The 16,506-nt window shown below is 37.4% G+C and overlaps 1 protein-coding gene and 1 long non-coding RNA gene across 3 annotated transcripts; both read right to left on the bottom strand.

Moving 5' to 3' along the window:
* Positions 1 to 3,776: 3,776 nt before the first annotated feature.
* On the bottom strand, positions 3,777 to 8,659 carry LOC116189852. 2 transcript variants are annotated; one of them, XR_004152494.1, is made up of 2 exons: positions 8,378 to 8,659; positions 3,777 to 5,537 (listed from the first exon to the last, which is right to left on the bottom strand). It is a non-coding gene; the product is annotated as an uncharacterized LOC116189852 (long non-coding RNA). The 2 variants fall into 2 exon arrangements; XR_004152493.1 differs by having other exon boundaries at positions 3,777 to 5,533.
* A 3,739-nt stretch (positions 8,660 to 12,398) lies between these two features.
* On the bottom strand, positions 12,399 to 13,446 carry LOC116189853. The gene is made up of 3 exons (XM_031519589.1): positions 13,138 to 13,446; positions 13,025 to 13,028; positions 12,399 to 12,679 (listed from the first exon to the last, which is right to left on the bottom strand). Exons 1-3 carry the CDS (start codon positions 13,444 to 13,446, stop codon positions 12,399 to 12,401), a joined length of 594 nt encoding a protein of 197 aa, XP_031375449.1.
* Between the last annotated feature and the right edge of the window lie 3,060 nt (positions 13,447 to 16,506).

Raw genomic sequence — 16,506 nt, 5'->3', positions numbered from 1 at the left:
GCGTACTTTTGTTTAATCTTCGTCTATCTTTTGGACCAAGTCTGTTGGCAGCAATGGACAGTGTGAAAACACCGTTTAAGTCCGGGAAAATGACGAGAAAGTCCAATTTATGTACTCTGCAGTAATTAAAGTCGCTAGCTTCTTTTAGGTACTTTGTCGGGAAAATGACGAGAAAGTCCAATTTATGTACTCTGCAGTCATTAAAGTCGCTAGCTTCTTTTTGGTACTGCAGGGACCAACCTGACTGGCTGGGCTGTATGTCTATGCTAACCTCAAATCTCATTAGGATATGCTTGAAATTATAAGAAAAACGGAGTTCCATTAGATGTATTATTTGGAAGATCATAATCTTTTCAAAGAAACGTGAAGTAGCTTGCATTGATTCATATCATTCAGTTCAATTTGAGACATCGATCATGAATCGTGATATAGGATATCATACGAGGCTAAGGTCACTGTTGGACTATTAACAGTACTTCAAACTAATCCATATGTAATCACATTTTACAATACTAATGTAGATCTCAATCTGATGTTTAATTTGAGACTAGCCTGTCCTAGTCTTGCCAGATAAACTCTCATAATTGACTTATTCATAGGGATGAGAGCATTACCCTTTTTTTTCTTTTTTTCTTTTTTTTTTTTTTTTTTTTTCTAACCCGGAGTGTCCGGGCTTCACCCGACTAATTCCCGGGACTCCGTGAACTCCCGGCGGCGCACGGAGCGGATAATTACGCCAAAAGCGCTCCGGTGGCCCCAAGAGCATTCGAACCCGGGTCTCAGTACAAACTTAAGTGCACATTAACCACTAGGCCGAATACTTGGGGTTATGAGAGCATTACCCTTGGTCGATGCAGCATATCGTCCTCGTTACTTTCCCCTCATCAAAAGGCACTCACTCAAATTGATCTTTAGATTAATTGGGGGACCACTGCTTACACATGATATACTAATGCCTTCTCTACCAGGGAAAGAGGATCTTGAAATAATTTTCAAGAATATCTCTCAGGATACGCTACCAAATTATCAATTACGAGACTTGCCAAGTGGATGCAATTCTAAAGTACCTATTCCAAATAGTAGCTTTGCGATCTCGTATGTAAGCTTAAGAAGGCTCTCTTCGCAGTCACTGGCATGATCAACCATACATTTCAATGCTCGTCCTCCAAGCAATCATGTCCTGGTCCTCCTGGGCCCCGTTCTATTCAATTCTAATCCCCATTACCATACTAGTCAAAATATATTCCATACAATTCTCCATCAATATTTTTTTTCCTTGTAGCTTAGATTCGTATTCTCGATCAATTCTTTTCATTACCAAATGAACCGTCAGATGTGAAACGCAAGCTTGAAACTGTCGACAGCTTTTCCTGAAATTCTCTTCCTTCAATTCCAAAAGAGTTGCACTGAAGCTGTTGGAACTGATAGAAATATATGTAGGTATATATGAACACAACACTTTGGATAATTGATCATTCAGAGCACGCATGAAAATATGGAGTTCTCGTGTAGCGAAACATAAGAAGTGGGCATTTTGACACTTGAAACCATCGACAGCTCACAGTATATTGCGCATACACGGAAGCATCTCATTTCAATATGCAGATCATCTACCGCTGTACTGCTTGCTGTCATATGAGAGGTTAAACTTTCCATGTCTTGCCTAGTGTTAAAAATCAATGGGTGCCAGATTCCCTTTCTCTGAGGAGGAAGACATTTGATCAGCTGGGTAGCTTCGCCTTCTCCATCTATTAGTTGTGATATAATACTCCCATTTTGGATAATTGCCTCATAAAATTTTCGAAGAGGAAGAAGAAGAGCACGGTTGCTGGTCGTGTGACGTGTTTTCTGTTCAAATGAACCAATCGAAATTCAATCGGTCTCAAAATAATGGTGCATTTTATCTCTTGGTTGGTTGACAATGACAGCTTTTAATCAGGTACTACTTTTCTCAGTGATAAAAGAATCAATAAAGAAATAAATAAGTGACATCATAGATGCAACGCCGCATTTGACAAGGATTAAAACTAGCACTTGACTCGGGAATTGACAAACTCTATGTCGAATTTGATGCAATACTACTACTGGATCGGATTTGGGGTACGGACTCCCGAAATTCTCCTCTCAAATCACTTATTGATGATTGTGGGATGCTGAGCAAACGCTTCACGCACCTCCGACCCGGACATATCTTTCGTGAAGCCAACTGCTGCTTTGCAATCTTGCTAGGAGAGGTGGGGACCAAGAGGAGACATAGCTGTATGTTCCTGAATCCTTAAGTTTACGTTTTCTTAGGGATGCTTGTAGGGTTTGTATACCCAGGACTGTATGTGACTCTAGTTGGATGAGTCAATCAACATTAATGATTTTTTGTAGTCTCTGGCATATGATTGTTTCTATGTCCAAATGTTTCACTTATCTCAAAGTTTGGTCTATGTTCTACAATTATATCAACAATTGGGACTTCTAAATTTCTAATGGAGGCATTGTCTTGTCTTTAGTCTAGAAAAGGATTTTAACTTTTCAGAGGGGGAAAAAGGGGAAAAAAATAGCAAAGAAATAATTGTGCTTGTGGACTTCTGCTAATTATCAGGAAAGGTTCAACGCTTCCAGGGATAGGGAATGATGCAAACAAACTCTTTTTTTTTTTTTGTTGAAATTGAAACAAACAAACTCATGCTTGGCAGACTTGTAAGGCAACCTTGCCGTCCAATTAATTCTACAAATTCGTACTGCGAGGAAAAGTAAAGAAGGAAATAATAAAAGGAATACAGCGAATTAATTGAGAATGTGACGAGAGTTTTGGAGTGCAGGCAAGAGATTATTTAACAAACGCTTTTGGATGATTTACCAAAAAATAAAAAAGGGCATTGTTTGGTGATATATTTTAATGCCATAGTTTGGATTTGAACTTTTAGGATTGAAAACGTGATTCTCTTTTAATATGTTACTAGATGCTTATGAAAAATTGCCCTTTGCATTCGCATAACTTTTCCTCAGTAATACATATAGTTTGCAATATCCTAACTTCTTTACTCAGCCAAAAGCATCTTTACTGCTTCCCCAGTTGGAAAAGGAAATGAGAAACAGTACTCTAATACCTTACAATCTTCTATCCCCAATACTTGACCATATCCATGCTGAACCTAACGGTTCACTGAGCTAAATTGAGTTCAATAATTTGCTAGCATGACATGGCTTGCAAGCTAACCTAGCCCTCTTGAGCTTTTCGAGGCAGGGAAGTCATTTGTAATCGCCTTGTAACCTGAGCCACAAGTATTCAGCCGCCCTTACAAATGTCGAATCATCAGACCACGCAGAAAAGTACTATGTTTTATCAATCTGGTAAACATGGTTGATGTAAGGTCATTGGTTCCTTGTATCGCGTTTCTGGACATGCATTCTTTCGGAGTCTTCTGTCAACTTGATGTGCTTGCTTCATATGATCAAGTAAAATATTTTCCCGAATTAAAGATTGTCTTTCTCATCATTTTTCTACAAGAAGCTTAGTTTTCTTCCTCTCTTTAATCATTGTCTGCATTCAACCTCTTCATAAGCCTAATGGAATGTAATACAAAAGTGTGACTGGTAGAGAAACCAACATGACAAAAAATTACCTCGCAAAAGAAGAAAATTTGAAGACAAAAAGCCCATGGACCAAGCCCACTATAGAATTGTTGGGCCTACTTTTACCAACATTAAAGGCGGCCTGAGTGTAATGCGGGTACCCCAAAACTGAGCCTTGAGAAGAACTTAGGCCTGCGATGTTACGTGGGCTTCATTGATATTTAATTGCGTGACAGACTACTTTTTTTTTTTTATTTTTTTTAATCTCATCCATCTGTTATAATATATAAAAACTGACCAGCGGTATATGGGTGTGCTATTTAAGCTTCATTATGAAACCCTTAATGACACATCGAGAGTCCCTTAAGTTCTATCTTTCTAAGATTAAACGAATTTTATCGATATTTCTCATTTGGTTTAAGTTCATCGAGTCGTCCTAATTTAGTCCATATTATCAGCACATATTAATAACTACTTATTGATTATCTTTCTTAAAAAATTAAAAATTACTCAATCAATATAAGGGACATCTCGAAATATATAATCTTTCATACAATTTAATTTCCCTTTACCTTTTCTATTTTGTCTTTTTTTTTTGTTCCTTTTTCTATTACAAGGGCGCTTACGGGCTTAGTAGCTGAGAAATAATAGGTGAGACTGACATATGCACTGTATCATGTAACTCTCCATTTAGAATTGATACATCATCATGTGGAACTCATAACACTTATTCCTTTTTTTTAAAAAAAAAAATTCTTGACATTTGATCAGACTTACATCTTTCACCTTGGTGTGGTAGTCTCACTTAATATTTTCTCCATGTTGATAGGGATGGAGGTACAAGCAATTCCTAGTTGATACCCCCATACTGTTGCACGGAACTTTGTAAGGATATAAGGTCAAATTGCATTCACAAAAGTTATAGGAATGTTAATAACATTGAAAGTGCAAAGACAATATATAGTTCTACATTATAATTATGACACATTTAAAAAACAATATATTATTTTAAAATAAATGGTACTTAAATTGATATTATAGATATATAGATAATAATAAAATATTATTAATTTAAATGTGAAAAATGATATAATTAATTAAATAAAATTGACGTTCAAGACAATATATCATTTCATCTAATACTACATATAAAAGGAATAGTATTATCGTAAAGATAAACATTTAAGATTTATTTAATTATAAATCATATGCACGTTACGTTAGGCCCATAGAGAGGGCAGGTGCAATTGGGATTGGGAAGGTGGATAAATTTTAAGAGAGACAAAGGTAATTGACAAACTCAATTTTATTTCAGAGTAAACACTGTCATTTCGGTCCTAAGCGGGTAATTGGCACGTCAACTGCTAATTCCCTTCATGCGGAAGTAGACGTAAAGCTTACGGCGGTAAGAAAACCATTTTTAAGACCAAAATGCAGAACGACTTTATCTTTTGATGAGTTAACTATCAATTTGGTCCTCGGAAATTTCACCGTCCATCACTTGAAAAATTTTTGCCATCAGAATGTTTCCTGGATGTTCATTCCAACGGAAAAATAGTCTTTAGTCAAATGATCATCATGAAAATACTAACGTGGTGAGTAACGATGTTAACTTAATCCGTAAAAAAATTAATTTAAATTTTAAAAACAACGCGGTTTAGCCATTTTTATTAAATACCCTTTCAAAAACTTAAAAAGAATTTTTTTTCTTTTAAAAAAAAAGTTTTTCTTTTCGATTGGGGGCAATTCGGTTGTGAGGGCGGCCGACCTTGCATGGGGGAAGGTTGCTGGTCAGGGAGACCCCACCCTAGCTGCCTCCCTTGGTCTCTCTCTGGCCTCCGGCAGCCTCATCTATAGGGAAGTCGCCGACTGGGGACCATCAGCCGAGCTGCACCCTCTATCCCTCTTTGCAAGACTCAAGAATATTCTCCCAGGCGTTACCAACTAAGAAGCTCCCATAATCAAGCTGCCTCCATCTCGGCAGAGAAAAAAAAATTATTTTCAAATGAGATTAAATTAAAATTCCTAAACAATATTGCTTTTAGTTTTATTTTTTAAAATTTTTTATGGATTAAAAATTAATGGCTACGCACCATGCCAGAGTCTCTATAAGAGAAATTTGATGACGGACCATTTCATCCAACGGAATGAACATTTATGGACCGTTCTGGTGGCACAAATCATTTGAGGATCAAGGTAACGACGACAAATTTGTTTATTGCACATTAATTATTTGTTTATGAGCTCTTAAACTATTATTATCTAACGTGGATATGAAAGTTATCAAATTAAAGTTTATATAATATAAAAAATGTAGAGATCAATATTAATAATTATCTTAATATCTAATATTTCATGATAAATTTCTTTACAAAATTTGTTCAATGCACGAGGTCAATAGCAGTTTTGAACCACATGTTGATTCAATCAGTTCGACGCTTGTTTTCTTTAAGCAAAGTTTCGAGTTTTATGGATAGAGAAAATTCACGTTGGAAGAGCATTTCGCCTTAATGGGCCCAACTAGGCTCAACTGGATTAGTCGTAGCCCTTGAACTTTGAATAACAAGATTCACACCGAAATAGCCTAGTTTTGAAAGGAAAACATATGATTTTTTTTCGGTGTGTACCTTGGTATCTAGAGCCCAATGGGATCTGATTAATCTAGTCGGGAGATCGAGCATTAAAGGTTATTCTCCCTCCCAACAAGTGCGCTTCTCGAGATTCGAACTTGTGTTCTCCTCCTTACGGGAGTGAGCTGCTTGCCACTCAACCAATATTTTGTTGGTGGAAAACATATGATTGTCAATGAATAATTTTGTAGAGAATGTATCTGGAATTAAGGACAAAAAAAAAAAGTTGATGCTTCTTACTTCACCGTTGCTTTGCAGGTCCCAAGATTCAACAGATTAGTCTATTCTAATATCGAAAGGCATTTTTATCTTGCCATGAGGGACTTCCAATGGTGCCATTGTCTTTCTTGACTTCAGCAGAAAAGAGGATTTCAACTTTTCAGAGGAAAAAAGATAAAAGAAAAGCAAACAAATAATTATGCTCTTAGACTTCTGCATATCCGGAAAAAGGCTTTATGCACGTAGTCGTGGGGATATAAGGAATGATGGAAACACGATCACGCTTCGCAGACTTTTGAGACAATCTTTGTCTAATTAATTCTTCAAACTGAAAATAGATGGAAAAGCACTATGAAGAAAAAGAATAGTACGAATCTGCAAAGAAGGTTCAGTAAGCACTTTTTCACTTAATTTACGGCATAAATCGTACTTGGTGAAAAATTTTAAAATCATGATTTGGGGTAAAATAATACTGTGAAAAAAATGATTTGTTTTAGCAGGTTAATAGATAATTTTTCGAAGAGGATTTCTACTTATTTTGTATTTCTAGTATAATTACGTTATCTATTTTACTTTCAAAAGTTTATAGTATCTCCCAAACATATTTAACTGAATATGAAATGAGTAATTAATTTTTTGCAATTTTGTTTCAATAATCTATGATAGCAACAGGACTCCAAGACCAAGGCTAGTCAATTGTCATGAATCAGACATAGAAAAGACAAAACACCGAAAAAGAAACGCATGGCATCATTTTGCCTTTTGCATATTCAAAGAACTTTTCCTCAGTGAGACATACATAGTTTGCAGAGATGGCATTACATGAACCCAGTGCACCACCTCATCTATGTACTAACCATTCAATTATCCAGCTATTTTTTCAAACTAGTCCCCAGACTTTTGACTTTTTCTATTAAGAGCTCGAAGAAAGAAAGAACTCTCAATCAGGCTCTGATATCAAATTTAAACACGTAGAATAACAAGAGCAAGAAACTCGATGAAATTATGTTCAGATGCTCTTATACCAATTTCACATAAACATTGGATCTACCATTCATAAACAAAGGTATTGATCATTGCAGCGAACAACTCGCAAAACTGTATTTTATTTTCAAACGTATTCACCAAATCTTATATGTTACCTTGTTCCAACTTAAGTTGCGAGTTATTTTGAGTAAATTGTTCTAACTCAAGTGTGAGATCGTTTTTCATGGACATGACTTCATTTTTTTAGTTCAAGTATGGGTTTTAAGCTGCTAAAATGAAACTCATTCAATGAATCTATTATCTTTTCAACACTTGAATTCATAGACCCAAAATTTATTCAATGAGCTGAGAATCTTGTAGAGATTGTATTCTTTCTTTTCTTTCTTGCCTTAACTTTCATAACTTTTCGAACTCGTTTGAGTAGAAGGATGAAGACACAAATTCGAGATTTGATTTGCCTTTGAAGAAGAACTTCTAAAATTCACTATGTTTTAGAGTCAATTCCTCTAAATTCAAAGGAAGAAGATCTATCTTTATAGATAGCTTATCTACCTTATCGTTTAAAGAAATCAATCGATCCGATATAGAATTAAGTAATCCTACAACGATATCCTTACCTTCTTCATGGTCTCGGTGTGGACACTCAGAATAAGGACAGCATTCTGACATAACATTTTGTAATTTCTACTTCATAATTTTTGAAGTATTGTGCACAAGCACCATCTCTTTCTAGTTCTTGAACCGAACTCATTCAAGGGATAATTGAAACAGGAATAATCCTCGATTATTTAAATGTCCTACCCTTCTGACAGAATCTTTAGTTTCAACTTCTACCTGGAAAATTTTTATATATTTCTAATCACACTATGCTAAGATAGCACTCAAATATTCTCTAAGACTAGGCTCGAGGGAAATTCCCTTCAATCATTTATGGCTAGAAGGCATAAACGATGGAATCGTTTATAATCATGTACCTTGGTTTGAAGCTTCAGGGTCCACTAAGGTTTCACTTCTTCCTCAAGCTCGTCACCGGCGTTGGAGGTTCTTCTAGGTCACAATTGCCTTACTCACTCAAGAGGACTTACTAGTATTCCTCACAATATTAAACCATTTTGAGATCATAAAGGTATATGGGAGATGAGAGGATTTTTGAAGCACACTGATGTTACTAGCACACTTACTTTTTGCTCTGCCTCCTCGAATTAGGAAGAGAGAAGATGTATTCAAACACTGCTAGCGCCCTTTGCACTGTTAGCCAGCTCATGCCTAATTATCACAACACGATGCACCGTACGTCTTATTATTACAAGTTTACAACGTGACAAAAGAAAAAGTGCACACCGGTACAATAATGAAGAGCACTAGAGCATCAGATGCTTTTCTACTTATTACACACCACACACTTAGCTATTATTGCTCGATCATTATTGTTGTCATCCACTACCGGGGAATATATTCGCTTTTGGTGACGTCATGGCTAACGTTTTGTCGAGCCATTAAGTCTTGGGCTTTATGGCCTTTTGGGCTTAGATCCAACAAAATACTTGTCTTGGACTTCTGCAAATTGCTTACAGATCTTGAAAGTTTTAGGCCTGATCTTCAATTTCAAACTTTGATCCCAAAATTTTAGGAGCAAGTCCTCTACGTTGTTCCAGTGGGTTTGATCACTTCCTTGTTTGAGTATGCCACTGATTTGGCTGGGATTGAGGTTGTAATACTCCCATCATAGAAAATTAAGTACTCTCATTGTTTGGAGAGAAGGTTTTCTAAGATAGCCTTTAAATACTCTATTCGCACAGCCTTCTGCTTGAGCTTGTGGACTTGATAGGAATTCCAATAGGTTTCTTCCGTGACTTCTAAATCTGGATGGAGTTGTTGAGGGAATAATTATATAACTTGCCTACTATTGATATCTCAGTACTGATAAGAACTATAGATTTGTCCTCCGGCTTCTTCTTTGTTACTACTGCATATAAGAGCTGTCACATACCTTGGGGAGTATCCCAGGCAACACAATGCACTCCTAATTGGAGTAGGCAACTATGTATATAGTTCACAGTCAGATCTATTGATCTGAAAAATGTATGTCAGGGCTTTCTCTATGAAAAGGAGACCTTGATTCATTGAGAGGCTACCAACCTTAATCTCGACCGTTCCCCTACCTCTTCCAAGGCAATACTGATTCCTAAAAGTGAGTTTTTTGAATTTTTAAATCCACGGGGTCCACTTCTTTTTTGTGATCGACCCATTGGATTTCTAGGGGAACAAGACATTTAACATCTTGCAGGATACATTCCAGCAGTCTGATCCTGCAAAAGGCTTCATTCATAATATTCAATTTGGCTGAAGTCCTTTTTTAGTTATCCTCCTTTTAATCCAGAAAACATTAGCGTTGAATCTTTAGAAACTTCAAATTTTCTAAGGTTAGGATCAGGGTCTAAATAGTATCCTTGATAGTCTCCTAGAATTTCATCTTCTTCATGGTATTGGCCATCAAACCTCTCGAGTTCTTCATGGCTTTAACCATCAACCATTTCTGGTTTCTCAAGGCTTTCACCCTCAGATCCCCATCCTGTTGGAATTAGGGGTTCGGTCATGTAAAAACTAGGAGGAGCGGAATATTTGACCTTTTAGTCAAACTTTTCGGATGGTTCTCCCAACTGATCCCAATTTTCCTTAGTCTTGGGCATCATAGCATGAGCCATTAGCTCATCAAGGAGATTACACTCCTTTTCAAGAATCAATCTCCTCTTTCGAGGGATTATCTTGGTGGTCTGTCATCATTGTTTCTGATGACATTGGCACAGGTTTTGGATCATGTTCTTGAAGACACCGAGGATTTACTCCTTTTGAAGGTTAGGAATTGTAATTTCCTCGACTATGTCCTTCCTAGCCTTTCTGGCTTCCTTGTTTCGGAGAGCCTTCTCGTTCTTTCTGTCATGGTTCTTTCTCATTGGGCAATATGCTACAAAATGTCCTAACTTGAGACATTCCAAAACATTACTCCAGGCGCCCCCTTTTGGGGACCAAGGCTCCTAGAGCCCTCGATTATTCTCTTCTTTTTAAGACATTGTTGGTGGGAGTGTCACACCTTCTTGCATTCCCAGCACGCCTTTTTCGGGGTCGGTCCTGGGATCCATCTACGAGACAAGATAATTCACGTAAGAGATAATTGTTATTACATTTTTCTCTGAAGGAATATATTTAATATCAAACTTGTAATAGCTAAACCATTCTTGCAATCTCAGAAGACTGGTTTGTCAGGTTTCTTTTAGATTCAGGTCCATGAATCTTTTGACAAAGAATGAGTCGATTCTTGCCTCGAACTTTTTAGGGGCAAGGAAGATATGGAAAGCTTTTATACTATTTGTCAAAGCAAGTACTTCATTTTCATGGATCAAGTAGTTTAACTCATACCCCTTAAAGGCTTCAGACCAATACTTACAAATAGGTTCAGGTTTCCTTTGATTTATTTTCAAAACTGCTCCCCAAAACTCATTTGAAGCGTCGACCTCCAGGACTAACTCATCAGTGTCCGAGTAATAAAGCTAAAGGCGGTAAGTTTTTTTTCTTTCTTTCTTTACTTTCTTTACTGTTTGAGTATCCTCATCTTCCCAAAACTAGCTTTTCGTCCTTTAGACAATCTAGTGAGATTTGAAAGTGAGATGTTTGAAAGATCTTTCATGAAATTTCTAGCATAGTTAGCAGTTCCACAAAATCTCTGAACCTACTTTCTATCATGAAGTTTGTCATGAAAGTTTATAATACCTTCGGCAATATGGCTTTGTAGACGAATTTTTCCTTTCTTTACTTTCATACCAAGAAAGTTTACCCTTTCCTTGAACCATTCTATTTTTCTTTCAGATAGAATCATGTCTTCCTTTTTGAAGACATCAGTTACTTGTTCTAAGTGACTCATGTGTTCTTCTTCACCGTAACTGAAGACTAACATATCGTCTATGTAGACTACGCAAAACTTCTAGAGATGTTTGAATGCCTCATCCATATTGCGCTGGACAATACCCGGAGCATTCTTCAACCCGAACGGCATAACCATCCACTGATACATTTGTTGTTGTGCATTGAAATCTATCCATATAATAAACTCTTCTTCCATTTTAACTTGCCAAAATCCACTCTTTAAATCAAATTTAGAGAAAATGAAAGGTTTTCTAGGACTTACCATGTCAATGTGAGATCTCCCGCAGTGGAAATCTTACAGCCATTGTCCTTGGTTGCATTGTTTAGCTGACGATAGTTTATAATCATCCGAGCTTTTCCCCTGACATGTTCTGCATGGTTTATCATCATGAAGGCCGGACTGGAATGAGGACTGAAGCTATCCCTTATCAAACATTTTGAGAGCAATTCAGGAATTTGTTTTCCAAACTCCTCAACCATCTCTTCTATATAGTGATGTTTCTTAATCTGATGATGGTACTTGGATCTTTCAACTCAAGTCTGGCTTTGTGGTTGTTTAAACTCCATAACTTCAGTGGATCCTCACTAAAATCATTTGCTAGAGTCATAAGAAACTTATCACATCTAGTTCCTTGTAAGTAGTTGATACTCCTTATGATAGAAACATGTCTTTTATCACCTCTTGCTTGGTCAGTTCTTCATACTATAAAGTATCATCTCGAGATTTTTCGGGCAAATTTTTCTCTCCAAATAAGTGGTCTTCCCATACTTCACCATGCTGGGCCCAGACTTTAAAAGCTTTTTCACAGATATCAGCTAATTTTTGAAATTGTTCCATCTTTTATCTAAAACAGCTTCTATCACAGGACTGTTTGCCGGTAGGTGGAACAATGACACTAGTCGTACCCAGATTAACCCAATATGAATATAGCTAAAGTCTCCTTTTGTTTCTCATAGTTTCTTTTATTTTAGCCATATCTATCAGGGTACATCCAGCGTTTCTAGCTCAGTACTAGAAACCTGCGAAGTTACTTCTAACTGTGAGACATCCACTATAGACTTGAAGTTAAACCTCTAAGTCTTATAAACAGATTTGATGTCTATATCCGGCAACTTCCATTCCAATGCAGATTCAAATGGATCTTCATGTTGGAATGATTCATCTATTGCTGGAACAGAGTTGATTGGAACTAACTCTTCATCCATGTGTATCATAAACATTGATGCAATCCATAGATATGAATCTTCATCGGAGTTAGTCTTGTATTCAGAGACTACTTCGTAAATAGATTCAACTTCATAATCTAAGTCATAGATCTTGTCTTCTTCGACGAGTTCATGGACTAGCTCCTCATCTTGACAAAAGATTATTCGAAGATTTTCTCAGCACTAATTTCTTTGAGGACGGGTATTGACTTTATGGGCTTTCGACTTACAAATCTAGTAACAATAACAACTGCTCAAGGGTTTTCCCTTAGAACATTTGGGTTCTTTGCCACGCTTCTTCTTGAATGCTTCGATTCGCTCTTGTCTCTTAGGTTGGTCTCTTTCCCTATAAACCTTGAAGGTCTATCAAGCTTAAACAACCTTTTCATTTTAAGTTGAAACACATTCCTCCTCTTGTATCCTATGAATTTTCTTTAGGCCTACGAGGACAATGTTCACATTTCCTAAATATGTTATAAGTGTCGCAACCATACTTTCCTAGAACATATTCAATCTAAGAACAACAACCCTTGTTCAAGTAAGGAATCTTCTTGGCGGCTTCTTTCACTTGCAATTATGTCCATGCTTTGAGCATAGCATATTTGACCACTTCTATTCTTCCTCCAAGGCCATCAACTATCTTGTCTTCATTGAGGAGTGGATCGAAGGCTTTCTTTGCTACTTCTGGCCATGGCTCTGGTAGCTTCGCGAAAAATAGTTCTGAGATGAACCTTTGCGATGCTACATCCAGATTGTAGTAGTATGATTGTAATTGACAAGCATAGTTGTCAAAATAACACATATCACATATTTGTAACTTTATCAAAGCATTCAAGGATTGATCTACTTCTATCGTTACAATAGAAAGAGATAATCCACAGAATTCTCTTCTCAAGACATCAGCCGCAATAACCATAACCCCAATATGAAGTGAGTTCTCGATCTATGTGCTTCTTTATTTCGGTATGCTCTAACAAGATTTTCCATAATTTCTAAGCATTACCGACTAAAGTTGCCTTACACGGCTCGTAAGTTGCAGTTGCTTAATAGCCACCTACCTTGGCTGTCATTAGAATCAGAGTGAACCACTCATTGATCCTCTCGGATGCGCGCTTTTCACAATCAAGATCTAGAAAAGCACAATGATTTAATATCGACCTTAGAGAATTATCTCTCGGAACAAACTCAGTCTTTGTTCTATAGGGATAATTAGACTGATACATAGCCAGCCCTTTTGTGGTAAGAAGTTCATTGAATGTCTTATCATCAATATTGATACGGTCTTCTTCCACCAATCCCAGGGATCTCCTAAGATCTTGCGCCAAATTAGTTGAAGAACTTATTGCTCCTTCATTAGTAGCTCTTCTAGCTGGATCAAGGATGCATGGGGTCTTGGCCTTTTGCCAAGCCTTTTTCAGTTTCCGATCTTGGTTAGAAAGTTTGATTAATTTCTGGCTTTTCTTGGCTTTTTCCATAACATCAAGTCGACTTAAAATTTTCCACTTCCTTGGACTATTCTTGCAATTAAGTCCACCATGAACCCAAATCACCTAATATTTTTTCTAGTTTGCAGTATCTTTACTTTGCCCACTTCGAAAAGGAAATGAGAAGCAGTCTAACACCTAAATATCCAATTCATTGTATTAGGAAATTAATGACTAAGTGAATCATGCGATAGGAAATCATGTATATTAGTCAATTATAATTTTTCTTTCTAGGCTAGAACACTTGCCATGTTAGGCACATAGCTAACCTCTTGTATAAGAATCTACTTTCAAGGAATTAATGCAAATGTTACAGAATCTCTCGACCCGATTTGGGTTTGTTCATGGTATCAATGCGGTGGTTCTGTGGCCATCCGCTTCTCGTCATCAAATCACTTGGATTCCTGATCATCAGCCATTATGTCGGTGATGAACTGAATTCAAGCATGGACGACATCAACAACCTACCCCCTCCTCCCACCTATCCATCAATTAGTGTCATCAATCCAACCCCACCTATCACTATGTCCTCGACTAGCATCATCAGCCCAACCATGATAGGGCTCTCCCACACATAGTCACTTATATCATCTATATTCAGCTTCGATCAATTTCATGCTGAATGGGAAAAACTACATCACATGGTCTCGTGCTACACGAATCGCCCTCAAAGCCAAGCACAAGTTCAGGTTTCTTGACGGTACTATCACCAAGCCAGATGAGAACGATCCTCTAGCCTTACATTGGAAAACCTGCAATTCTACTCTTCTAACCTGGATCTTCAATCATCTCGACAAAGACCTCCAGAACACGATCACTCATGTCAAGGATGCCAAGCTGCTTTGGGACGACTTAAAATAGAGATTTTGTCAAGGTAACAAGGCATGAATTTATCAATTAAAGGCTGACATTTACCTATTGTGGCAAGATAAACTTGTTGTTTTAGGTTATTATTCAAAGCTTAAGAAGCTGTGGACTAATTTAAAAGTTTTTTGGACATTCCTATATGCTCATGTCAAGCTGTTACACTGCTTGCTGCTCAACATGAGGAAAATAAGGTTTATCGCTTTCTGATTGGCCTTCGTCCAGAATACTCAACCATTAGAACAAACATCCTTAGTAAAAAACAACTGTCTTCTTTGGACAAAATTCATTTTACGGTTCTCCATGAGGAAACTCAACAAGTAGTAGTTCGAGGGAGAGAATCCAGCTCCAACTCAGATGGCGTGGCCTTCATAGCAAAATCGGGAGGAAACTTGAATACAAATTAGAGGGAGAGACCCTATCGTGATTATTATGGCAAGATGGGTCATTATCGAGCCACTTGCTACAAGTTAAATGGTTACTCGAGTTCTGGAGATTCAGTTGGGCAGTCTGGAACATATTAGCAAAGGAATAAGCCCGGCTTCTCTAGCAGACAATCCTCTGGTCAAAACAGGTCTTGGAGTGGCGGAAAGAAAGGACAACAACTAGGCGGGTCGACCAATCGAACCAACTAGCAGAGTTGGAGGCAAAGTGTTAGGCAGCAACAGCGCTCTGTACTCTCAAACATAGCCATTAGCAGTTCAGATCCAGCAATAGTTACAGGAAGCAATGCACTTGAGAAGCTGTCCATGCTTTTGGATGATCAGTTGCAGCATCTCCTCGTGCTGGCAAGTAGTGATAATGTCCAATCAGAGCCCATTCTCCAATAATGATTTTCTAACTATCTATTCTTATGTGAAATGGATCTTTGACTATGATGCTTCACTCCATATGACTGGTGATATATCTCAATTATTCGATGTGGTTGAGATTAAGAGACCTATGGTCCATGTGCCAATGGATCTACACGCACACCCAGTCTAGCAGGGCTTGGTTTGCTGACTTATTACTCAATGACATTTTATTCGTCCCTAATTTTAGCTACAATCTTATATTTTTGGCCCAATTACTGAGAGATTTTGATGGCAATGTTCATTAGATATTGGGATTATGTTTGATACATGATCGTACTTCGGGGGAGGACGATCGCTACGGGTAAGTCTCGAGGGGCAGGGGTTCTGGTACCTGTGTCGTGTAATATCTCACCATGTGAAGTCTAATTGTGTGCTCTCGGAGCTAACGAAGGCGATAAAAGCGAGCTATGGCACAGGAGACTCAGACATCTTTCTTATAAGATTTTGGTTTTAGTTTTCCTATGAGTATGAATAATTCTCTGAATAATTGTGACATATGTTATCGAGCGAAACAAACTCATTATAAGTTTTCATCGAACTTTAATAAAAGCGAATTTCCTTTTGAAATGGTGCATTACGATCTTTGGGGCTCGTACAAAGTTCAATCATTATCGAGGGCACATTATTTTCTGACTGTAGTCATGACTATACTCGATGAGTGTGGTTATATATATTTCGTGATAAATCTGAGGCTTGTCGACATTTTATGGGATATTGTAATTTGGTTAAAAATCACTTTGATCGAACTGTCAAGACAATTAGAAGTGATAATGG

The sequence above is a fragment of the Punica granatum genome, unplaced genomic scaffold (genome assembly GCF_007655135.1).
Source record: "Punica granatum isolate Tunisia-2019 unplaced genomic scaffold, ASM765513v2 Contig00027, whole genome shotgun sequence".
NCBI lineage: Eukaryota > Viridiplantae > Streptophyta > Magnoliopsida > Myrtales > Lythraceae > Punica > Punica granatum.
The sequence above is the reverse complement of the archived record's forward strand: the minus strand, read 5'-3'. Positions and strand labels throughout refer to the sequence as shown.

Excerpts from the sequence above, each read along its gene's own strand:
- LOC116189853 (XM_031519589.1), bottom strand. The coding sequence starts at position 13,446 with ATGGTTATTGCGGCTGATGTCTTGAGAAGAGAATTCTGTGGATTATCT.